This window comes from Sander lucioperca, chromosome 5 (genome assembly GCF_008315115.2).
Source record: "Sander lucioperca isolate FBNREF2018 chromosome 5, SLUC_FBN_1.2, whole genome shotgun sequence".
Taxonomy (NCBI): Eukaryota; Metazoa; Chordata; class Actinopteri; order Perciformes; family Percidae; genus Sander; species Sander lucioperca.
In genome coordinates this window covers 14,780,211-14,805,294 of record NC_050177.1, presented here as the reverse complement: position 1 = coordinate 14,805,294, position 25,084 = coordinate 14,780,211, and the positions used below count along the sequence as shown (strand labels likewise).

At 45.0% G+C, this 25,084-nt stretch overlaps 1 protein-coding gene and 1 long non-coding RNA gene across 2 annotated transcripts; one reads left to right on the top strand and one right to left on the bottom strand.

Annotated features, from left to right (window-relative positions):
- Positions 1-1,518: 1,518 nt before the first annotated feature.
- Positions 1,519-24,408, bottom strand: LOC116055563 (NLR family CARD domain-containing protein 3-like). The gene is made up of 6 exons (XM_036001062.1): positions 24,372-24,408; positions 22,438-24,235; positions 22,173-22,346; positions 16,065-16,235; positions 2,379-2,425; positions 1,519-2,255 (listed from the first exon to the last, which is right to left on the bottom strand). Exons 1-6 carry the CDS (start codon positions 24,406-24,408, stop codon positions 1,699-1,701), a joined length of 2,784 nt encoding a protein of 927 aa, XP_035856955.1. The 3' UTR covers positions 1,519-1,698.
- On the top strand, positions 2,855-11,053 carry LOC116055542. Its single transcript, XR_004106341.2, has 3 exons — positions 2,855-2,965; positions 4,661-4,663; positions 11,042-11,053. It is a non-coding gene; the product is annotated as an uncharacterized LOC116055542 (long non-coding RNA).
- Positions 24,409-25,084: the final 676 nt, after the last annotated feature.

Here is a 25,084-nt window from a genome sequence, read left to right as displayed (position 1 = left end):
GAACCTGAAGTTACCTTGTAACGCCAAATCTTGCTTCGTAGTACAGGCCTCTGGTTTTCGTCATGGGGCACGTGGGCCAATGTGGGCCCTCTGGCGACAAACATTCGGCCCCCTGACAGAAGCTGAAGCCTTATGTTTTTGGTAGTATCAAAACGTTGCCGCTGACAGACTCAGATTATTATTCTAAGAGTCTGACAACATTATGAAAGGATCCCTACAGAGATAGACCTTTTAGTTAAAGATCCTTTTAGTTTAACATGAAACAGCCCCGAAATCACCGTCACCTAACTACACCAGACTCCATGTAAATAATCAGGACTTTTAGCATCGTAAAACACACTTCATTCAAAGTGGGCAGAAACTAAATAAAACTACCAAAAGCCGTCTTGGTTCATCTTTCCACTGTTCCAACAATCACCACTCTGGTTTGGTTGAAATAAACTCTTAATTCCCCCATTTACATGTGGAGATATGCTGGCTCTATACACGCTAAAAGTCCTGATTATTTACATGGAGTCTGGTGGAAATATGCTGGCTCTATACACGCTAAAAGTCCTGATTATTTACATGGAGTCTGGTGGAAATATGCTGGCTCTATACACGCTAAAAGTCCTGATTATTTACATGGAGTCTGGTGGAGATATGCTGGCTCTATACACGCTAAAAGTCCTGATTATTTACATGGAGTCTGGTGGAGATATGCTGGCTCTATACACGCTAAAAGTCCTGATTATTTACATGGAGTCTGGTGGAGATATGCTGGCTCTATACACGCTAAAAGTCCTGATTATTTACATGGAGTCTGGTGGAGATATGCTGGCTCTATACACGCTAAAAGTCCTGATTATTTACATGGAGTCTGGTGGAGATATGCTGGCTCTATACACGCTAAAAGTCCTGATTATTTACATGGAGTCTGGTGGGTAAAGTGTTCTCCTGCTCCATTAACATTGTAAACAGTTTTAAAGGTAATTCATGTAAATCATACACAAAACAAGTGCATCTTCCACTAAAGTCTAATCCTGTAGGTAATATTTAAGCAGTAATGTTTCACGGCCACCGGGGGGGAGCTGTCGTCTCAACGGTTGCTGTTGCCATAGAAATACAGTGACTTTATCTCCTGTAAAGTGTAACTACTGTTGTAAATAGCACTTGATAAAATAACTCAAACTCCTGACTGATTGGTCCTCAGAGTCTCAGCACACTTCACTTCCAGTCTGCTTGCTGTCTGTGTGTGTGTGTGTGTGTGTGTGTGTGTGTGTGTGTGTGTGTGTGTGTGTGTGTGTGTGTGTGTGTGTGTGTGTGTGTGTGTCGTACTGGCGATGATGAAAACACTTTACTGGATAAAACCCATCAGGTGAGATAACGTTACAGATGTTTAACAGAGCTAAGCACTAGCTTACATCTTATCATGTGTAAAAGTTAAACAGAAAGACCAGAAACACTCTCACAGTAACTTTATGCTTTTATTGTGAAAAGAGACATAACTCAAAACTAAACATGACACAAGTCAACGGCATTTCTACAATTTCATGATCACAGCTTCCATCTTTAAAGGACTGGAAGTGGAAGAGGTTTACAATGTTCACGAGGAATCTGTTCAATCATTCTGAATTATTTTATACAAAGTTCATTCATTAGTTCATAACAATAAGCTGAAATATTTCTGCAAGTGTGATCCTGTACAGACTCAACTGATCAGCAGTGAGAAACAGGAGGAGACTCTCCGTCCTCCAGAGGACTCAGAGACACTGAGGAACCAGGCCAGACCCCAAACCCAGGATAGAGAGGCTGAGTGAATGTGGTGTTGAAGGTGTGGAGGAGGATCAGTGAGTCAGAGGAGACTGAGTAGAAGGACAGAGAGCCAGCAGGACAGTCCACATACACTGCTACTCTGTTAGAGACAGAGGAGGAGATGGATGTTCTGATGTTATTGTGCCAGACAGAGTAACCATCATCAGAGCAGTTCAGACACCAGGACTGATCATTACATCCAAACACACAGTCTCTATTGTATCCTCTCCTCCTGATTCCTCTGTAACTCACTGATATATCAACCTCTCCTCTCCTCTCAACCTCCCAGTAACAGCGACCAGTCAGACCATCTCTACACAGCAGCTGATACCAGGGGTCAAACCTCTCTGGATGATCAGGATATGGCTGATCCTCCTCCACTAATGTCACCTTCCTGTTGTTGTCAGACAGTTTGAGTTTTCTGTTCACTGTGTTTGTGTCCAGTGTGAGTTCACAGGAATCTGACGGAGAGAAGGAGACACAACACAGCTGCAGTTATTAACCAATCAGCACGTAGATGATGACATCAGAGGGTTGGATGAGTGATGTCACAGTTTGATGAATGAAATTAAAAACAGACTTACACTTCCTCAGACCTGGTGTCAAATATCTGACTCCAGCAGGCTCCACCCTGAAAGGAGGAGGGGGGGGGGGGGCATTACATCACTCAGAAAGAGAGAGAGAGAGAGAGAGAGTGAGAGAGAGAGGGAGAGAGAGAGAGAGAGAGAGAGAGAGAGAGAGTGAGAGGGAGAGAGAGAGAGTGAGAGGGAGAGAGAGAGAGAGTGAGAGAGAGAGAGAGAGAGTGAGAGAGAGAGAGAGAGAGAGAGAGAGAGAGAGAGAGAGAGTGAGAGAGAGAGAGAGAGAGAGAGAGAGAGAGAGAGAGAGAGAGAGAGAGAGAGTGAGAGAGAGAGAGTGAGAGAGAGAGAGAGAGTGAGAGAGAGAGAGAGAGAGAGAGAGAGAGAGAGAAGAAGAATAGTAGACATGTTTCTTTGAAGCTCTACAGAAATAACAAATAAATAGTTTAAACTGAGATAAACCTACTAAATTAAAATAATTCAGATGTTAAAGTGATGGTTGGGAGTAATTTCACCCGAGGGTCCTTTGCACCACGACCTCGAGCCAAACACCCCCAGAAGCTTTTTCACCTGGGTCCAACATTGGGAGAGTTAGCGTTATCAGCTGGTTAGCTTAGTGCAGCCGCTAATGGATCCAAGAGTGTATCTCGTAAGTTACCCCACTAATAATGCCCAAAATGATACCAAACTTCTACAGTAGTACCAATAGGTTATGTACTCATAAAACGATGGATTGGAAAGTTTGTAACTACACCAGGAGTTTATTTAAATAAGACTTGCCTGCTGGCTTCTGCTCTCTGCTGCTACCGGCAGTAAGACGAGTGCTTAGGGACGTCTACAGATTACAACACCGACAGCTAACTCTGCTAACACAACAGCTAACTCTGCTAACACAACAGCTAACTCTGCTAACACTATATCTAACTCGGCTAACACAACAGCTAACTGTGCTAACACAACAGCCAACTCTGCAAACACAACAGCCAACTCTGCTAACACAACAGCTAACTCTGCTAACACAACAGCTAACTCCTCTAACATAACAGCTATCTCTGCTAACACGACAGCTAATTATGCTAACACTATAGCTAACTCTGCTAACACAACAGATAACTCCTCATACACAACAGCTAACTCTGCTAACACAACAGCTAACTCTGCTAGATGACAGCTAATTATGCTAACACAACAGCTAACTCTGCTAACATAACAGCTATCTCTGCTAACACAACAGCTAATTATGCTAACACTACAGCTAACTCCTCATACACAACAGCTATCTCTGCTAACACTGCAGCTAACTCTGCTAACTATATCTAACTCTGTTAACACAACAGCTAACTCTGCTAGATGACAGCTAATTATGCTAACACAACAGCTAACTCCTCTAACACAACAGCTATCTCTGGTAACACAACAGCTAATTATGCTAACACTACAGATAACTCCTCATACACAACAGCTATCTCTGCTAACACAACAGCTAATTATGCTAACACTACAGCAAACTCTGCTAACAACACAGCTATATCCTCTAACACAACAGGTAACGCCTCTAACACGACAGTTAACTCTACTATCACAACAGCTATCTCTGCTAACACAACAGCTAACTCTGCTAACACAACAGCTAACTCTGCTAAGACGACAGCTAATTCTGCCAACACAATAGATAACTCCTCATACACAACAGCTATCTCTGCTAACCCTGCAGCTAACTCTGTTAACACTATATCTAACTCTGTTAACACAACAGCTAACTCCTCTAACACAACAGCTCTGGTAACACGACAGCTAACTGTGCTAACACTATATCTATCTCGGCTAACACAACAGCTAACTCGGCTAACACTTTATCTAACTTGGCTAACACAACAGGTAACTCTACTAACACAACAGCTAACCCTGCTAAGACGACAGCTAATTATGCTAACACTACATCTAACTCTGCTAACACAACAGCTAACTCTGCTAACACAACAGCTAACTCGGCTAACACAACAGCTAACTCGGCTAACACTATATCTAACTCGGCTAACACAACAGCTAACTCCTCATACAGGATTCATCATTCATCATCAGCCAGTGCAGCAGCATGGCGTGCTGTGGGAGAGTTTACACGAGAGTTTACTCAAATTAAACCGGAGATTTACCATACTGAAGACGGTAGAGTCATAGTCGAGGATGGGCTGCTGAACTTTGTTATGATCAAAATGCCAACACTAAGTCATGATGATATTGTGTCGACAATAACGAGCAGTTTCAGCTCCGAGCGGATTGAGTCTTCAAAGGCAGTTTTGTCAGAACTCCTTCCACACAACAAACGATGGATCTCCCACAGGGGACCAAAGAAGGACATTGACAATGTCAAAATGTGCCTCCAAGCGCTTAATGAGTGCGGTGAAGAGACCCCAAGATTTGTATCGCACTTCCTGGATGAATTACCCCCCGTCTCATTTAAACACATCGTTGTTTCTGTGCTCCTCGGGAATATGCAGCAAATCAATGCTGACATTGATACCTAAAAAGAACTATGGGAACTCAGGTAGCGGCCTGCAGGAGGTTTCTGTTAAACTCGACAGCCGGCTGACTGCTGTGGAGATGCAACCGGGCCCTGCGCCCAGTGCGGCAGGTCTTCCCTCGACTGTGTTGGAGAAGCCGCCGGGTCCTGATCCTGCCCCCTGCACTACCTCTGGGGTTAATGATGGTTAACTGTATCGCCTAGCGGGACCGACGGCAGTCAGCCAGCCCAGTCTGTAGATCCAGCCCTGGGGCGAAAGCAGACCCCCCCCATGGAGCAAGGTGGTAAAGGATGGGCGCCGACTGAAGCAGGTACGATCGAAGCAGGTAACTGAGAACCCTGCTCATCAAATCCCTACACCTCGTACTGAGAAAACTTCAGCGAGGTATGTGAGAAAGAAAACCGGCATAGTTGGGACTGATGTGGTTAGCAATATACTGGCTGTCAAAACAAAGATGGTAAAGGTATTTGCTACAAAGTTTGATCTCAGTGTAGATGCCAATACTCTCAGTGAATATTTAAAGTGCCCATATTATGAAAAAAACACTTTTTCTGGGATTTGGGGTCAGGGGCGGATCTAGAAAAATATTTATGGGGTGGCGAGAGGGGGGCAGGAATTTTTGAGGGGTGGCAACATATGGCAGACGTATAAATCTTTTACTACTTTTATCACAGTTTGATGAGAAATAGTATGTACACACTACAAAAGGGAACAGGCTGCCATTTACAAACTCATACAGACAAACTTAATCTCATGCAATCAATGTCCTGCATCTGAGGTTTGATGTGGAACAGTTGATATTAGGAATAAGTGACCATACGATGAGATCTCACTTAATAGGAGATAGAAGTATGATAGAAGTAAGGGGCATTATCACAGGAAAGGCATTAAGGTAAGACCCAGGTGATGAGTGGCAGATGTGTGAGAGGGGAAGCCAACAGTTGTGGACTGTGTGAGAGAGGCAGCGCTGCAGGCAGCATGTGTACAAGATGATGAACTGTCATTGATTAGTTATAACCATCAGACTGTGTTAACACACACTGACATGTTAGCCTGGGAGACTATTTTTAGGTTCATTTGTTTAATTTTTTAATTTAATCTGAGCAATAGATCTAAAATACATTCTACACAAAATATAAAAACTCATCTCCCCATCTCATCACACTTTCACACTGACAACTTTCCCTAATTATTCATATTTAAGCAACCATGAATTTTTATATTTATTTGATGTCTAAGCAATGTCTCTTAAATTTTATAAAAATGTCCGTCTTTGTCATTTGTTGTTCTTATTCATATGTAACTTAGTATATATGCAGCAACAGTTTCCATACCATGTGGACCAGCTGGACTGGAGATGGTTGGTGATGGCCCAGCTCTCTGCTTTCCCTTTCACTGTCTGAGCCCTGCACGGTATCTCGTCTCTCTCTTTCTCCCTCCTCATCTTGGTGATGCTCTCCCTCCATATCTTCACCGCTGTGGTGTTCTCCACCTCCTCCTGTCCCTGGTCGCCTTGGCCTTGTATTCTCTCTCTGTCACCTTTCTGTTACCCTTTTCTCTCAATGTTTTCCTTGATAGACGTTGAATCAATATTAGCTTTTGTAGCCGACTTTACACAGAACAAACGTCAGACCTAAGTAATATTATATGTATAGTTATCAAAAAAACGTTCTTCAACCTGATTTTATCATCTCAAAATCAGCATCGCAACTATGCTAGCACTGTGCTTTCATTATAATTTCATTTCTTGATAGATAGTTAATCCGTTTTGACCTCTTTCCTCCTGTGTCTCCTTTCCTCACGACTTCTGGCTCCCTCGCTTCGCGCCGCTCAGTTTTCCAAACTAATCAGGCTCTTGTCGCTCTGGCGTCATCTCGTGCTGCATTCACTGCAGTCGGACATTGGAGAATCGCGCTCATAAATTGTCAAATTGGCCATAACTTTTAATTTGTTGCTGCCAACTGGGGTGGCAGCAGGGGTGGCAAGGCTTTCTTTTAGGGTGGCACTTGCCACCCTATGCTACCCCGGTAGATCCACCCCTGTTTGGGGTGTTATGTTGTGTCTCTGGTGCTTCCACACACATACAAACTTTGAAAAAAATCCATCCATGCTGTTTAGAGTGAGATACGGTTTCTGAATGTGTCCTGCCTTCAGTCTCTGGGTGAGCTGTTCAAAATCGGCACGGCTTGTGACGTCACAAGCCGAAACGAGCAGGCTAACCGCAACCATTAGCTCGTAGCGTTAGCGTTACCATGCTAACGCTAGCATGCTACCTCGTTCTCAGTAGCAAAGCACTGCAACAACACACACAAGTTCACCATAATCTACAAAAGAACTACTTACATGTGCGCCCTCATTTAGAAGTCTCCCAGCTAATCCTGCCTTGTAACTGACTGAAGTTGTAGAAACAGCCTCTTTTACTGTCTATGGAGCTAGCTAGCTGACATGATCTACATCTGAGCTACTGAGCATGTGCGAGTGCAATCAAAGATAGTACAGAAGAAGAAGAAGAAAAGAGGTCTCACTCTGTAGCTAAAACAGAGACCAGCTGAAAAGAGGATCTGCAGCAGTGAGAGAGAGCACTGCAGTACAACAAAAATATGGTGTTTTTTGAAAATTAAACCATGTAAACCTATTCTGGTACAACCTTAAAATACAATTATGAACCTGAAAATGAGCATAATATGTCTGCTTTAAAAATGAAGCTGGGTCGGGAAGTGACATGTAGTAAAATAGAAACGGCACAGAGTAGATTCAGCTTCTTCTGTATCTCTGCTGAATGTAATGATGTGGCGGAGCTGTACGACCCGCAGCTTTGGCCCGCTGGGTCTTTTGTCCGACGTTACTATGAGCCTCGTCGCCCTAGAGGAGCAGACGGAGGTCCGTCTGGTCCAGAGGATGCCCCTCGCTCTCGAGATGAGGGGCTGCTGCACGCTAACGATGCTGGGGTACCTATTACATGTGTCTGGCTGTGAACACAATACTGGACGAATGTGATATTCTGTGCCTGCAAGAAACCTGGCTGGCGAAACAAGATCTAAATAAGTTGAACACTATACACATGAACTTCCATGGGGCTGGAGAGTCCACTACCGACCTCAGTACGAGGCTGGTTCCAGGTAGGATAGCTGGTGGTGTAGCTATACTGTGGAACATTAAATATGACTCAATGGTGAAGGTGGTGCATTTAAATGTTGACTGGGCCGTTGGACTAGAGTGTAACTGTAATGGAAAGAAATTTACTGTTTTAAATGTTTATACACCGTAGGAATCATATGAGCATGAGGACGAATTTCTGAACAGGTTAGCTTTTATTCATTCATTCATTCATAGAGGATACCAGCTCATCCTGTGTCTATGTTATGGGTGATTTTAATGCTGACATGTCTGATAGCAAATCCTTTTTTGCAGCACACCTGCAGCAGTTCTGTAATGAGTCTAAATTAATTTTATGGAGTAAAGCTCTGTTGCCTGACACAAGTTTTACCTACGTTAGTGAAGCGTGGCACACAACATCTTGGTTAGACCATATTGTGACCACAGCTGATGCTCATGCCTCACTGGGTAATGTGGAGATTTGTTATGAACTCACCATCTCTGATCATATACCTATTGCTGCACTGATAGATGTTGAGAATGTTCCCCTGCTGTCCAGAAATAAATGGGACAATGTTGTATCTGCTCCATTCTGTGTTAGTAACGGAGTACGGCTAGGAGGGATTTTGTCTCCTCTTTTATTTAATGTTTATATGGATGAATTATCAAATCAGTTAAATAGGTTAAAAACTGGCTGTCTTGTGGGCAACACTATTGTTAATCATCTCGCTTGGACAAGTCAGAGAACCACATAACTGAAGCTCTAGTCAGCCCTCTGAAAAGCTGTTATAGATACACTTCTAGGTTAAGACGACATTGGTGCAATAGCCGATATATCCTATAGGCTCATATGCAATTTTTATGTATTATTGTGTATCCTATAGGTTAATATGCAATTTTTTATGTATTTTTGCATCTCCTTTTTATACTATGTATACTGTATTATGTGTTATATGGACCTGTGTCTGCAATAAAACTTTATATTATATTATGTACACAACAGCTATCTCTGCTAACACTACAGCTAATTATGATAACATGACAGCTAACTCTGCTAACACTTTATATAACTTGGCTAACACAACAGATAACTCCTCACACACAACAGCTAACTCTGCTAACACAACAGCTAACTCCTCATACACAACAGCTAATTCTGCTAACACAACAGCTAACTTGGCTAACACAACAGCTAACTCTGCTAACACATCAGTTAACTCTGCTAAGACGACAGCTAATTATGCTAACACAAAAGCTAACTCCTCATACACAACAGCTAACTCTGCTAACACAACAGCTAACTTCTCTAACACTACAGCTAACTCTGCTAACACGACAGCTAACCGTGCTAACACAAGAGCTAATTATGCTAACACGACAGCTAATTATGCTAACATTACAGCTAATTATGCTAACCCAACAGCTAACTCCTCAAACACAACAGCTAACTCTGCTAACATGACAGCTAACCGTGCTAACACAACAGCTAATTATGCTAACATTACAGCTAATTATGCTAACACAACAGCTAACTCCTCAAACACAACAGCTAACTCTGCTAACACAACAGCTATCTCTGCTAACACGACAGCTAACTGTGCTAACACTATATCTAACTCGGCTAACACAACAGCTAACTCTGCTAAGACGACAGCTAATTATGCTAACACTACAGCTAACTCCTCAAACACAACAGCTAACTCTGCTAACACAACAGCTAATTCTGCTAACACAACAGCTAACTCTGCTATAACAACAGTTAACTCCTCTAACACAACAGCTAACTCTGCTAACATGACAGCTAACTGTGCTAACACTATATGTAACTCGGCTAACACAACAGCTAACTCTGCTAAGACGACAGCTAATTATGCTAACACTACAGCTAACTCTGAAATACCAACAGCTAACTCCACATACACAACAGCTAATTCTGCTAACACAACAGCTAACTTGGCTTACACAACAGATAACTCTGCTAACACAACAGTTAACTCTGCTAAGACAATCATGCTAACACAACAGCTAACTCCTCATACACAACTGCTAACTCTGCTAACACAACAGCTAACTCGGCTAACACAACAGCTAACTCTTCTAACACAACAGCTAACTCTGCTAATACAACAGCTAACTCTGCTAACACAACAGCTAATTATGCTAACACAACAGCTAACTCTGCTAATACAACAGCTAACTCCTCTAACACAACAGCTAACTCTGCTGACACGACAGCTAATTATGCTAAAACAACAGCTAACCCTGCTAACACAACAGCTAACTCTGCTAACACGACCGCTAACGACAAAGAAGAGGAGCAAGAAGGCTATGCTATGCTAAGCTAAGGACCAAAAGGCTCCAAACAAAAGGAAAAACCAAAACGGCTAGCACCATCTCCTTCCCATTCAAGATAAGCTATAGTAGAATAGTAAGGTAAGTTTACTTCATATCCACAATAGTTTAATTTTAAGGCTATCCTGTGGCGACTTAACATAGCATGCTAAGTAGCAGCATAGCGGCAGTTAGGAACTGAAACAATGTTGTGATTTCCCGGGGGAGAGCCCTGCCTCCTTGTGATTGGCTACCCAACAGAAATTAAAAGTACACAGGCCAAGAAAGCTTATAAACACAAACAAACTCAGAGAAAACCCAGAGGCTTTGACTTTAGATATATGCCACACAGGAGGAATTAGTAACCTACTACTGTACACGGACAGTACCGATGCGTGGCATAAAGCTATCTGTGCCCACTATGACCATCACAAGAAGAGAGGCATATGCAGTGGGAGACAGATAGTCATCGAAGATGAAGACAAGGACAGCCCACCTCTCACTGTCAATGTCTACCACAATGGGACCATCATGTTTCAAGGCAATGAGGCCAGTTTCAGGTCTGTCCAAGAGGACTTCAATACCATCAAAGCTCTGGCAGATGAGCCATGGACAGAGAACTCACTGCTGTAAGACAGGAGCTGCAGCAGGACAGACAGGCGATGGGCAGAGAGCTTAAGAGAGGAGCTGCACCTGAGAGAGCAAACCATCCTCAGCCTCCAGGAGCAGCTCCACAGTCTGAGAGCCTGCCAACACCAACCACAACCCTCCATCACCATCAACAGCCCCCCTCAACCTGAACCACAGCCATCCACCTCCACCCTAACTAACACCAGACCATCACAACAACCTGCAGTAATGCCCACCCCCTCCCCCACCGACCCACATACAGAGGCCACTACCAAGAAGCCTAAAACATCTGGAGAGCAAAACAAAACCAGTGATGCTGAGATTATCATCCTCATAGATTCTAATGGGAAATTTGTGAATGAGGACCAGCTTTTCCCCGGACAAAACATCTCCAAAATCCAATGTCCCAGGACTGACAATGCCCTCCAGCTGCTCACTGAGCCCATCCTGGGTCAGCCTGGCCACATTATCATCCACACAGGTACTAATGACCTGACTTAATGAACAGGAACTAAGAGACAAACTCCGGGCACTAAAACCCAACAAAGCCAGTGGGCTCGATGGCATCATGAACGAGATGCTGAAATACACCAGCCCACAATTCCAATTGGCCGTTCTGAAACTCTTTAATTTGATTCTGAGTGTAGGTTACTTCCCTGACATCTGGAATCGTGGTCTCATTACACCAATATACAAATCTGGAGATAAATCTGACCCAAATAATTACCGAGGCATCTGTGTGAACAGTAATCTGGGGAAGCTCCTCTGTAGCATCATCAACTCCAGACTCATAAACTTCCTTACCAAACACAATGTCTTGAGTAAAAGTCAAATTGGATTTGTACCAAAACACCGAACTTCAGATCATATTTACACCCTACACACCCTGATAGACAAACATGTTCACCAAAACAACAACAAAATCTTTGCATGTTTCATAGATTTCAAAAAGGCATTCGACTCTATTTGGCACAGTGGTCTATTCTACAAAGTTATTGAATCTGGTGTAGGGGGTAAAACATATGACATCATTAAATCACTGTACACTAACAATAAGTGCAGTATTAAAATTGGCAACAAAAGAACAAGATTCTTCTGTCAGAAGCGTGGAGTGAGACAGGGCTGCTGTTTGAGTCCCACTCTATTCAACATCTATATTAACCAGCTGGCCACCATCCTAGAGACATCAGCAGCACCTGGTCTCACTCTACACGACTCTGAGATCAAGTTCCTGCTCTATGCAGATGACCTGGTTCTGTTGTCCCCTACAGAACAGGGCTTACAGCAGAACCTGGACCTGCTGGAGCAGTACTGCCAGACCTGGGCCCTGGCAGGAAACACTCAAAAGACAAAGATAATGACTTTTCAAAAAAGATCCAGATCTCAAGGAAACACATACAGCTTCACATTAGGAACACATACATTAGACCACTGTACACATTACAATTATTTAGGACTGAAAATAAGTTCCACTGGAAGTTTTAACCCAGCGTTAATGGACCTGAGAGAGAAAGCACGCAGGGAATTTTACACAATAAAAAGTCAAATCTACATTAAAATCCCAATTAGAATCTGGCTCAAATTATGTGAATCCTCCAACCAATTCTCCTCTATGGTAGTGAGGTGTGGGGTCCTATTTCCTACCAGAATTCGGCCCATTTGGACAAAAACCCAGTTGAAATCCTGCATCTAGAGTTCTGTAAAAGCATCTTAAAGGTACACAGAAAAACCACCAACAACGTCTGCAGAGCTGAATTAGGCCAATTCCCATCATTCATCAAAATTCAAAAACGTGCAATCAAATATTGGCTACATCTAAAAAACAGTGACCCCCTCTCCTACCAGCAGAAAGACCTCTAATACCAAGAGCTGAGCAAAGAGAAGAGTCCCCTCACTCAGCTGGTCCTGATGCTCAGTTCACTTCCTGACCCGGTTCTGCCTCAGGACCAGTCTGGGAACCAACCAATCAGAGTTAACCAAATTATAACACAACAGAAACTAAACTACATCACCAACTGGAACACACAAACAAAAGCACAAAGCAAACTGCAGTGCTATCTGTCCCTAAAGAGAGAGTACAGTGTGGCAGACTACCTGACCACAGTTACTGATATCAAACTAAGAACTACATTGACCAAGTACAGACTCAGTGAGCACAACCTGGCCATCGAGACAGGCCGCTACAAACAATCATGGCTCCCCAAAGAGGAGCGCTTCTGCCAGCTGTGCAAGAGAGACAAAGTCGAGACAAAGCTGCACTTCCTGACAGAATGCACAGAACTGCAGCCCGTCCCAACTAAATATTTCCCCAAATTCAAACACAAACACCTGACATTTGACCAAATAACCAACATGACGAGAGCTGGGTGGTATTTCAGAAAGCAGGTTTAGTGAAAACTCTGAGTTTGTTAACCCTGAGATGAGGGAAACTCTGGGTTTTCTGTTTCAGAAAGAGAGGTAACTTCACCTCAGAGTCAGTTACTATGGTAACTTCACCTCAGAGTCAGTTACTATGGTAACTTCACCTCAGAGTTAGTTACTATGGTAACTGAGCCTGTGAACCTAACCTGATCAGGAGCAGGTTTTCTTCAAGAAACCTCGAGTTTCTCTCAGTCTCCTCCCTCTGACACAGCCCTCTCTCATTTCCTCGTTCATTCATTCAGTCTGTATCAGGCGCATTTAACGCAGTTTTTTATCGGCATGAATAAAAAATAATTATGTTGGTTTATTAACCGTGTTAGTCAGACTATAAAACATTTTATTTCTCAAAACAGGCATTTCCTTTTGTCTACAATCCCATTGATGAAGAAGCTGCTTTACTTCACAGAGTTAAACATACGTCGGGAGATGATATTGAGCCCCGACATTTTAATTTTTAGACAACTTCCTATTTGAGCGGTATCGTTTTAATTCCCAGTCGATCAGTTATGTAGCCTAGGCTACATAACCTTATCCTTCCTCATATCACTATGGTATGGTAACAGGTATGTGAATAACCTGATTTCTCTGTGTGCCATGTAGCCTAAACATCACATCCTGAATATGATCAAAAACAGGATAATCCTCATAACTGGAGTATTCATGTCCATGTAAACACATATGATACCAACAACATGCTAGATCCGTGGGTTCAGTGATAGCAGCGTCCATAGCAACCAGCAGTTTATCTACAGCAGTGGCGGGCCGTGTATTTTACACCTGGGCCTTCAGTACTATCCTACAGCATTAAATCACCTTTGAATAACCTCACCATGACACTAGGACATTACCGTGTGGAATAACGTGATTTAACACAAGACTCAACACCTAGAGACACCTAATACACTACAGCAGAGACATGAACACACGCTGACTGAAGCATCACTTAATTAGAAGGTAATTATATGACGTGGAAGCTAACTGACAGCTGTAGGGCAGTTAACATCAACTTTAGCTTTCTCCATGAAGCTCCCAGCTACGCTAACGTTACTATACCTCGCGACGCAGTTAGGAAACCAGAACAAGCTAACTAATGTTAACATAAGCATTTTGGCTCGGTGGATGTCGATTTTAATTTCATGTTAAAACTATTTCCCGTCCTTCTTACGATTTCCAGCCGCAGCCTGTCACTCCCCCGTGTACTAACGTTACTCGGTACGTAACGTTAGCTCCGTAATGTTGTACTAACGTTACTTGGTACGTAACGTTAGCTTAGACCTCACAACGCCTTGTGTTTCTCACGCCGCCTAAGTTATTGTTCATACGACATGACATGAATCACACATGCGGGTAGGCCAAGGCGAGAAGGGGATGATTAGCTAACGTTTATTATATATAACGTATATTTATAAAAAAAAAGAAAGAAAAAAAAAGTCACCTTCGAATAGTAATTTCAGCATTCGAATAGTATTGATTTTTTTCTATTCGAATTATATTCGAATTTCGGTATTCGTTCCAACAGCCCTATTACCGATAATTACATGTCTGGGTCATGTTTACTCATACAGTGACCACAAAGAAATCAAAAACACATATAACACAATCAGTGATCAACAGGCCTCGCCAGAAATTTGAGCCAAGCAGTGCGGGCTTAACACACACACGTCACCACGCACACACAAAGGCACATCGGCCACTGACACTGCTCAGATCTTTAACACCTAAAGCAAGCAGTAATAGCTAGTAAAATCATTTCACTAAAAAATTCAAAATGTAAATGAACTTGCAGCGTAAACAATATTGAAATTACATTTGTTCTTTATTTTAGGCCTTCAATTATAAAAATATGATTTTCTGATTCTGACAATCTCTTGGCCAGCAGAGAAGGCCTTGCTGGACCTGATGGCCCACCTCTGATCTACAGATCGAGTCATAACAATGAATATTCTGATTAATAGCGGATGACTTGTGGGTGAAATAAATAATAAATAATGAGGAAAATATAACTGAACATAGCAGACAGCAGAACAGACTATGTGCACATTTACTCATTGTTATCATTAGATGTCTCATAGAAAAAAAAAATGTATGCACTGTGCGTACAGGATTAGAGCTGCCAGCGGCACTGCCACACTATCATTTACAGAGACCCAACAATTCCCCCAAGAGCAAGCATTTGGTGCAACAGTGGACCTTTCTCTGTAGGGAAACATGAACATTACATGACTCTCACACACACATATACAGTATATATTGTGTTTGCACCGCAGGGACTAGGAAAAGCGTTTTGAGGGACTTTTTGAACTTAGGGCTGGTACTCTCCCAGTACAAGAGGAACTTAGAGAAATAATTGGTCTGGACGTCAGTGTACGTCTCTCTGTTCAATCACATGAGCCATGGAGCACCGGGAACTGACATTTTAAACCTCTAGCTAACTAGTCGGCCAAAAGAGTAATGATTCATCCACACTTCTCACAGTGTAGAAAGCACATTGATTTGTGCTAAGCTAGGCTAAACCTGTCCTGGACCTGTCTGTCGAGTTGAAACTGAACCACGGACAGTTCCTTTAACATACAGAGATGTGTCCAAACTACATCAATTATTAACAACAGGAAGTCATCATTTTAGTTCCTGGAGATGTTCCCCTTTAAAACTTCCTACACAAATATCTCCTTTTTATATTCATCAGTGTTTGTACCTGAGATTGTTCAGTCTCCAGCTTGGATCCTTCAGTCCTGCTGACAGTAGCTTCACTGAGTCTCCTGGATGATTGTAGCTCAGGTCCAGCTCTCTCAGATGGGAGGGGTTGGAGCTCAGAGCTGAGACCAGAGAAGAACTGCCTTCCTCTGAGATCAGACAGCCTGACAGACTGCAAACACACAGAACAACACACAGGAACCCTCTGTCAACACGTGGAGCCATGTGTTAGTTTTATGTTTGTTTGTTGTCCAGGTACATTTTGGTCCAGATTGAGAATGCACCTTTAAAATCAACTGTTATATTTAATTATTTAACAACAAAAGTAAACAATGAAAAATCCTCATGGAAAGTAACTCTGAGTCTAGAAATTAATAATTATATAATTAATAACTACTGCCCAAGTTTATCGTATCAACAGACACAAAGCAGCTGTTTCATCAACTAAAGTTAAATGGTCATCAGTTGAATGGGTTAATGAATCCTGACCTGAGAGTCTCCTGACTTTTGGTGTTAAAGAATATAAAATCCATTTTCTAAACAAGTTGGAAACATGATAACTAATTGTGACTGAATGAGGAGTAAAAAGACATCCAGTATTCAAATTCATATACGATTTAAAAAAAATGCCATAGCCATAGTTCATACTTTGTGCTTTACGACATATTATAAATGAGAAGAAAATGCTTTGGAAACATTTAAAGGTTTCCAAATTGCTAAATTTTAAATCCTGACATGAGAAGGGTGGTTTAAATTTAATAAAGCTTAAAGTTTAGAGAAATGTCATATAAGAAGACGAATAACGATTGTGTTTATATGTTGAGTCTGAACTTTTGGTGATACCGTATATGAAATCCCTTCTCAGCATGTTTAAATATCTGCTGCTCTTGTTATGGTTTTGTACATTTTCTGTTTTTTGCATTGTACATTTTCTGTTTTTTGGTACATTCTGTATATTTCTGTTCCCCGTTGTGTTGTTGTATATTGTGTCAAGTCTCTGTGTTTAGGTTATTTCATGTTTCCTGTCTGTTGTTCTGGTTTCCTGTTTTATTTTGATAGTCTGTTTTCTGTCCTGTCATGTCTAGTTTTACTTTTTGCCTTTGTTGATTGTCCTGCCCCGTCCTGATGTGTTTCACCTGTCGTGTCACCTGTCCCTCATTTGTTCATTACCTCTTGTATTTAACCCCTGTGTTCCCTTTGTCTCTTGTCAGATCGTTTTGTATCGTGGTGTCTGTTAGTATTCCGTTGTTTCCTGTCCCCGTAAGTTTGCTCCTTTTTTCCCGGCCTGAGTTGCCGTCAGCCTGAGTTTTTCCTGTTGCTTTTGTATTTTTGTCTTAGTTCTTTGAGTGTTTTTCCAGTCTCTGCGCTGTCGATTTTTGTTATTAATAAATCCTAACTCAAGCCATCTCCTGCCTGCCTGCCTCTCCCTGCATTTGGGTCCACTATTCCTCACTCTCTCAACAGAACGATCTGACCAGTATGGACCCAGCGGAGAAGGTTTTTTTTAAGAAGAAGGTGCTGGAGTTTGGCTGGACTGTGCAGTGTCTGCTTTGCACTGAGCCTGACCGACACCCTCCCCTCCTGAAGAAGCTCGACATTCAGCGGCAGTGGTTGTCGGAGAGGCCATGGGTGAGCCACTTTGTTCCCCAGCTGGAGGATATTAAGCACTGGCTAAATTATTTTTCCCGAGCCACCTCCAGTGACTCGCCCACCAGCCTGCCTCCTTCCCAGTCGGCTAACACCGAGGCCATCGGTGCATGTTTTGGCAACCCTTCTGTTCCCGAGCTGACGTGCAACCCTCCTGATCCCGGGCTGACGTGCAGCTCTCCTGATCCCGGGCTGACGTGCAGCTCTCCTGACCCCGGGCTCCGGGCTGACGTGCAGCTCTCCTGACCCCGGGCTGGCGTGCAGCTCTCCTGACTCCGAGCTGGCGTGCAGCTCTCCTCCGAGCTGGCGTGCAGCTCTCCTGACTCCGAGCTGGCGTGCAGCTCTCCTGACTCCGAGCTAGTTAGCAGCCTCCCTAATCCCCGGCTAGCTAGCAGCCCACCTGAATGCAAGCTGGCTAGCGATCCCCCTGAGTCCCGGCTAGCTAGCGATCCCCCTGAGTCCCGGCTAGCTAGCGATCCCCCTGAGTCCCTGCTAGCTAGCGATCCCCCTGAGTCCCTGCTAGCTAGCAACCCCCCTGATTCCCCGCTAGCTAGCATCTCCCCAGAATCCAGGGTAGCCAGCAGTCTTCCTAATCCCCGGCTAGCTGGCAGCCCACCTGAATGCAAGCTGGCTAGCAACTTTCCTGAGCCCCGGCTAGCTAGCGATCCCCCTGAGTCCCTGCTAGCTAGCAACCCCCCTGATTCCCCGCTAGCTAGCATCTCCCCAGAATCCAGGCTAGCTAGCAGTCTTCCTGATTCCCGGCTAGCTAGCAGCCTCTCAATTTCCCCGCTAGCTAGCAACCTCCCTGAGCCCCAGCTAGCTAGCAGCTCCCCTGAATCCAGGCTAGCTAGCAGCCCTCTTGATCCCCGGCTGGCTAACAGCCTCTCTGAGCCCCGGCTAGCTAGTAGCCTTCCTGTGCCCTGGCTAGCTAGCAACCTCCCTGAGCCACAGCTAGCTAGCAACTCCCCTGATTCCCTGCTAGCTAGCATCTCCCCTGAATGCAGGCTAGCTAGCAACCTCCCTGAGCCACAGCTAGCTAGCAGCTTTATTGATCCCTGGCTGGCTAACAGCCTCTCTGAGCCCCTGCTAGCTAGTAGCCTTCCTGAGTCCCGGCTAGCTAGTAGCCCTCCTGAGCCCCAGCTAGCTAGCAACCCCCCTGATTCCCTGCTAGCTAGCATCTCCCCTGAATCCAGGCTAGCTAGCAGCTCCCCTGAATCCAGGCTTGCTAGCAGCCTTCCTAGTGTCCCCGAGCTTCCTAGTGTCCCCGAGCTCCCCATTGTCCCAGCACTGCCCAGCTTCCCCGAGCTTCCTTGTGTCCCCGAGCTTCCTAGTATCCCCGAGCTCCTTAGGGTCCCCAAGCTGCCCAGTGTCCCAGCACTGCCCAGCTTCCCCGAGCTCCTTAGGGTCCCCAAGCTGCCCAGTGTCCCAGCACTGCCCAGCTTCCCCGAGCTTCCTAGTGTCCCCGAGCTCCCTAGAGTCCCCGAGCTCCCTAGTGTCCCAGCACTGTCCAGCTTCCCCGAGCTCCCTAGTGTCCCCAAGCTGCCCAGTGTCCCAGCACTGCCCAGCTTCCCCGAGCTTCCTAGTGTCCCCAAGCTGCCCAGTGTCCCAGCACTGCCCAGCTTCCCCGAGCTTCCTAGTGTCCTCGAGCTCCCTAGAGTCCCCGAGCTCCCTAGTGTCCCAGCACTGTCCAGCTTCCCCGAGCTCCCTAGTGTCCCCGAGCTCCCTAGTGTCCCCGAGTTTTTCCTAGAGTTTCCTAGAGTCCCCGAGTTTCCTAGAGTCCCCGAGTTTCCTAGAGTCCCCGAGTTTCCTAGAGTCCCCGAGTTCCCTAGTGTCCCAAGGCGGTCCTTGATCCGGGATCACCGGCTGGCTAGCAGCAGCCCCCCTGAATCCGAGCTAGCTAACAACCCACCTGAGCCTAGGTTAGCTAGCAGCCTCCCTAGTTCCTGGCTGGTGTCCAGCCCCCCTGAACTGGTTATAGCCGCCCCTGAGACCGCCCCTGAGACTTTGCCGGTCCCCGGCACCCCTGAGACTCTGCCCGTGGTGGTCAGGCCGACTCCTGCCCCTTGTGTCCTGTCGGCGGTCAGGCCCACTCCTGCCCCTTGTGTCCTGTCGGCGGTCAGGCCCACTCCTGCCCCTTGTGTCCTGTCGGCGGTCAGGCTGACTCCTGCCCCTCGTGTCCGGTTGGCACCCCAGTCAACCTCTGCCCCGGTTGCCTGGCCACCTGACTCCGGCCCAGCTGACCCGCCGCCAGACTCCGGCCCAGCTGACCCGCCGCCAGACTCCAGTCCAGCTGACCCGTCGCCTGACTCCGGCCCAGCTGATCCGCCGCGTGACTCCGGCCCAGCTGCCCCTTCACCTGCGCAGCCTCCCAAGGGGCTCCGCCTTGGCCGACCTGCAAGGCCCCCGGTGGGGCGCTGCCCTCGACGTCCTGCCTGGCCGCCTGAGTGCCCTCGACGTCCAGTACGGCCGCCAGAGGGATTCTGCCTTCGTCGCCGGCGGCCAGAGGGATTCTGCCTTCGTCGGCGGCGGCCAGAGGGATTCTGCCTTCGTCGCCGGCGGCCAGAGGGATTCTGCCTTCGTCGCCGGTGGCCAGAGGGATTCTGCCTTCGTCGCCGGTGGCCAGAAGGTTTCTGCCTCCGTCGCAGGCCGCCAGAGGGATTCTGCCTTCGTCGGCGGTCGCCAGAGGGATTCTGCCTTCGTCGCCAGTGGCCAGAGGGATTCTGCCTTCGTCGCCGGTGGCCAGAGGGATTCTGCCTTCGTGGCTGCTCTCAGTCCCCTGTTGCCGAGGCCTCTCAGTCCCCTGTCGCCGAGGCCTCTCTGTCGCCGAGGTCTCTCAGTGACTCTGTCCCCTGTGCCCCAGTGACTCTGTTCCCTGTGCCCCAGTGACTCTCTGTTCCCTGTCCCGAGTGGCCCCGCTCTGTTTTTTTCCCCCGAGTGGCCCCACTCTGTGTGTTCCCCCGAGTGGCCCCGCTCTGTTTGCCCTAGTGACTCTCTGTTCCCTGTGCCCCAGTGACCCTCTGCCTCCCCCGGACTCTAGTCGCCCTTTTTGGGTTGTTTTTTTGTTATTGACGTCTGGTATCCGCCTCTTGAGGGGGGGGGGGCTCTGTTATGGTTTTGTACATTTTCTGTTTTTTGCATTGTACATTTTCTGTTTTTTGGTACATTCTGTATATTTCTGTTCCCCGTTGTGTTGTTGTATATTGTGTCAAGTCTCTGTGTTTAGGTTATTTCATGTTTCCTGTCTGTTGTTCTGGTTTCCTGTTTTATTTTGATAGTCTGTTTTCTGTCCTGTCATGTCTAGTTTTACTTTTTGCCTTTGTTGATTGTCCTGCCCCGCCCTGATGTGTTTCACCTGTCGTGTCACCTGTCCCTCATTTGTTCATTACCTCTTGTATTTAACCCCTGTGTTCCCTTTGTCTCTTGTCAGATCGTTTTGTATCGTGGTGTCTGTTAGTATTCCGTTGTTTCCTGTCCCCGTAAGTTTGCTCCTTTGTTCCCTGCCCGAGTTGCCGTCAGCCTGAGTTTTTCCTGTTGCTTTTGTATTTTTGTCTTAGTTCTTTGAGTGTTTTTCCAGTCTCTGCGCTGTCGATTTTTGTTATTAATAAATCCTAACTCAAGCCATCTCCTGCCTGCCTGCCTCTCCCTGCATTTGGGTCCACTATTCCTCACTCTCTCAACAGCTCTACTCTAAACAAGTCTGAAACATGATAATTAATCGTGACAGAATTAAGCAATATTACACGAAGGGTTTGATTTAACATCATTATTGGCACGACAGTGAAGCAGCTAAGCATGACTGAAGTGATAAGATGACGTTAAATCAAACCCTCTCGTGTAATAAAGCGATTAACGGTTACCAACTAAATAAAAATTATAATCAAACTGTGTTCATGTTGTGGGGCAATTCACTCTCAAAATAAAGAAAAGCAACAAATCATTTGTAGTCCCTCCCTGTTAAACGTTAGTCAGCCAGTCATCTTAAGCTAACGTTAGCTTTGTAATGGTAGAGATCATGGAATTTTCCAAAACGTAATAACTACCACACATATAAACACCGAGCTGCTTGGCTAACTTTATCTGGTTATAACTAAAATATCTAAACATTTTTTTTTTTTTACTACTATACGTCCGCGAACTTCATTATTGACGCGTCAGTGGCACAACTGATGTTATTCAAACAGCTGTGATCCAAACAGCTGATGTGATCTAACAGCTGATGTTATCCAAACTATTCCAGTAACAGTTAACTCCAGAGTTTAAAAATGTTGTTTCATCCAATGATTCACTTCTCACCCTCTTCCAACCATTCATCAAAACTAAGTCCTCCATATAAATCAAAATTAACAAGTGATTCTAAATCAGAATAAAATACTTTGGAAACATTCACAATGTTTGAATGTTTCCAAAGTATTTTTTTTGCAATACTGTTTTTTTTTTCAAAGATTATTGTTCTTGATCTGACCTGAGAGTCTCCAGTCTGCAGTGTGGACTCTTCAGTCCAACAGAGATCAGCTTCACTCCTGAATCCTGCAGATTGTTGTTACTCAGGTCCAGCTCTCTCAGACTAGAGGACTGGGAGCTGAGAACTGAGGACAGAGCTTCACAGCTTCTCTCTGACAGGTTACAGCCACTCAGTCTGGAGAGACAACAGGAAGGAAACAAGTTATTTATATTTAACTCCTGTTCAAAGATAGCAGAGTATTTATTGATTAATAAATCCCACTTACAGAGCTTTGTTGGAGGCTTTGATCACTGGCAGCAGCCTCAGAAGAGCCTCATCTGAAGCGGAGTATTTCTTCAGGTCAAACACCTCCAGATCTTCTTCTGATGACAGTAAGATGAAGACCAGAGCTGACCACTGAGCAGGAGACAGTTTATCTCTGGAGAGACTTCCTGATCTCAGGGCCTGTTGGATCTCCTCCACTAGAGAATGATCATTCAGTTCATTCAGACAGTGGAACAGATTGATGCTTCTCTCTGCAGACAGATTCCCACTGATCTTTGTCTTGATGTACTCAACTGTCTCCTGATTGGTCTCTGAGCTACTTCCTGTCTGTGTCATCAGGCCTCGTAGGAGATTCTGATTGGTCTGCAGAGAAAGACCCAGGAGGAAGCGGAGGAACAAGTCCAGGTGTCCATTTGGACTCTGTAAGGCCTTGTCCACAGCACTCTGGTAGAAACGTGTTGATTTGTCTCTGAACACTTCAGAGCACCGTGATGTTGTTTGTTCTTCTGACAGCAGGTTGACTCCAGAGTTGATGAATGTCAGATGGACATGAAGAGCAGCCAGAAACTCCTGAACACTCAGATGGATGAAGCAGAACACCTTTTCCTGGTACAGTCCACTCTCCTCTTTAAAGATCTGTGTGAACACTCCTGAGTACACTGAGGCTGATCTGATATCGATGCCACACTCTGTGAGGTCTGACTCATAGAAGATCAAGTTGCCTTTCTGCAGATGCTCAAAAGCCAGTTTTCCCAGAGACTCAATCATCTTCTTTGTCTCTTCATTCCAGTTTGAATCGGTCCCAGCTCCTCCACCATATTTTATGTTCTTCAGTTTGGACTGAACCACCAGGAAGTGGATGTACATCTCAGTCAGGGTCTTGGGCAGCTCTCCTCCCTCTCTGGTCTTCAACACGTCCTCCAGAACTGTAGCAGTGATCCAGCAGAAGACTGGGATGTGGCACATGATGTGGAGGCTTCGTGATGTCTTGATGTGGTAGATGATTCTGCTTTCCTGCTTCTTGTCATTGGATCGCTTCCTGAAGTACTCCTCCTTTTGTTGGTCAGTGAATCCTCTGACCTCTGTCACCATGTCAACACACTCAGCAGGGATCTGATTGGCTGCTGCAGGTCGTGTGGTTATCCAGAGGCGAGCAGAGGGAAGCAGTTTCCCCCTGATGAGGTTTGTCAGCAGCACATCCACTGAGGTGGACTCTGTAACATCAGTCAGGATCTCAGTGTTGAGGAAGTCCAGAGGAAGTCGACACTCATCCAGACCATCAAAGATAAAGACAACCTGGAACTCTTCAAACCTGCAGATTCCTGCTTCTTTGGTTTCACTGAAGAAGTGATCAACAAGTTCCACCAAGCTGTACTTTTTCTCTTTCAGCACATTCAGCTCTCTGAAAGTGAAAGGAAATATGAACTGGATGTCCTGGTTGGCTTTGCCCTCAGCCCAGTCCAGGGTGAACTTCTGTGTTAAGACTGTTTTCCCGATGCCAGCCACTCCCTTAGTCATCACTGTTCTGATTGGTTCATCTCTTCCAGGTGGGTCTTTAAAGATGTCTTCTCTTCTGATTGTTGTTTCTGGTCTGTCTGGTTTTCTGGAAGCTGTTTCAATCTGTCTGACCTCATGTTCATCATTGACCTCTGCAGTCCCTCCCTCCATGATGTAGATCTCTGTGAACATCTGATTCAGACGGGTTTGGTTTCCTGCTTTAGCAATCCCCTCAAACACACACTGGAACTTCTTGTTTAGGTTAGTCTTGAGTTTACGTTTACAAACTCCAGCAGAACTTCCTGAATGAATACATAACAAAAAAGCTTATTAAGAAATTTTGTAAAGAAAACAGAAACATATTTTGGTCCATCTCTGGAGACATTAGTAAACGTCCCATTAGTCCAGCAAGTTAAATCTTTAGAGAAATCCTCTTACTGCTCTGCAGACGGTCAGCCAGCTTGTCCTGCTTCATTCTCCTCAGGAAGTGCAGTGTGATCTTCAGAAATGCCTTTCTGCTGCTCCTCTGCTCTTCATCCTCATCCTCCCTCTGACTCTCTGAGCATTCTGGGTAATCTGGATTCAGAACCTTCTGGATCTTCTTCAGCTCGTTCTTCACAAAAGTGCCGATGTTCTCCTCCAACAGCTGGAACAGAAGATTTTATGAATGACACAATCAAACTGAAATCATGGAAGCAAACATCAGATACTTGTTGGACAGACTGACAACCCACTGGTCTGAAAGGTGCTGCATGGAGATGATTGTGAAGAGAATAGATGTAAAAGTAGTTGTTGTACATGTACAGACCATAAATATGGAGTCCAGGTGTGTTTGATGCTGCTGGGTAGACTGACCAATGGGAACCTCTGAGATCTCCTGGTCCACTCTGTGGAGGAATCAGGAAGAATTAGCTCACATTATGTCTGTCCACACAGAGACAAACACAAGGTAATTTCCTGTGACTTAAAGTGTTGATTACAACATTGAATCAGATGGTTTCCCCTGACATGAAAGTGTTGGAGGTGCTGCTGACCCCACTGTGAATCAACAGAAAGAACTAAGAATTAACCCTCATGCCCTCTTCAGGCATTTTTGTACGTAAGTTTTTTTTTTTTTCATTTTGTGATAATTTTTGCTGTGTTACTGATTA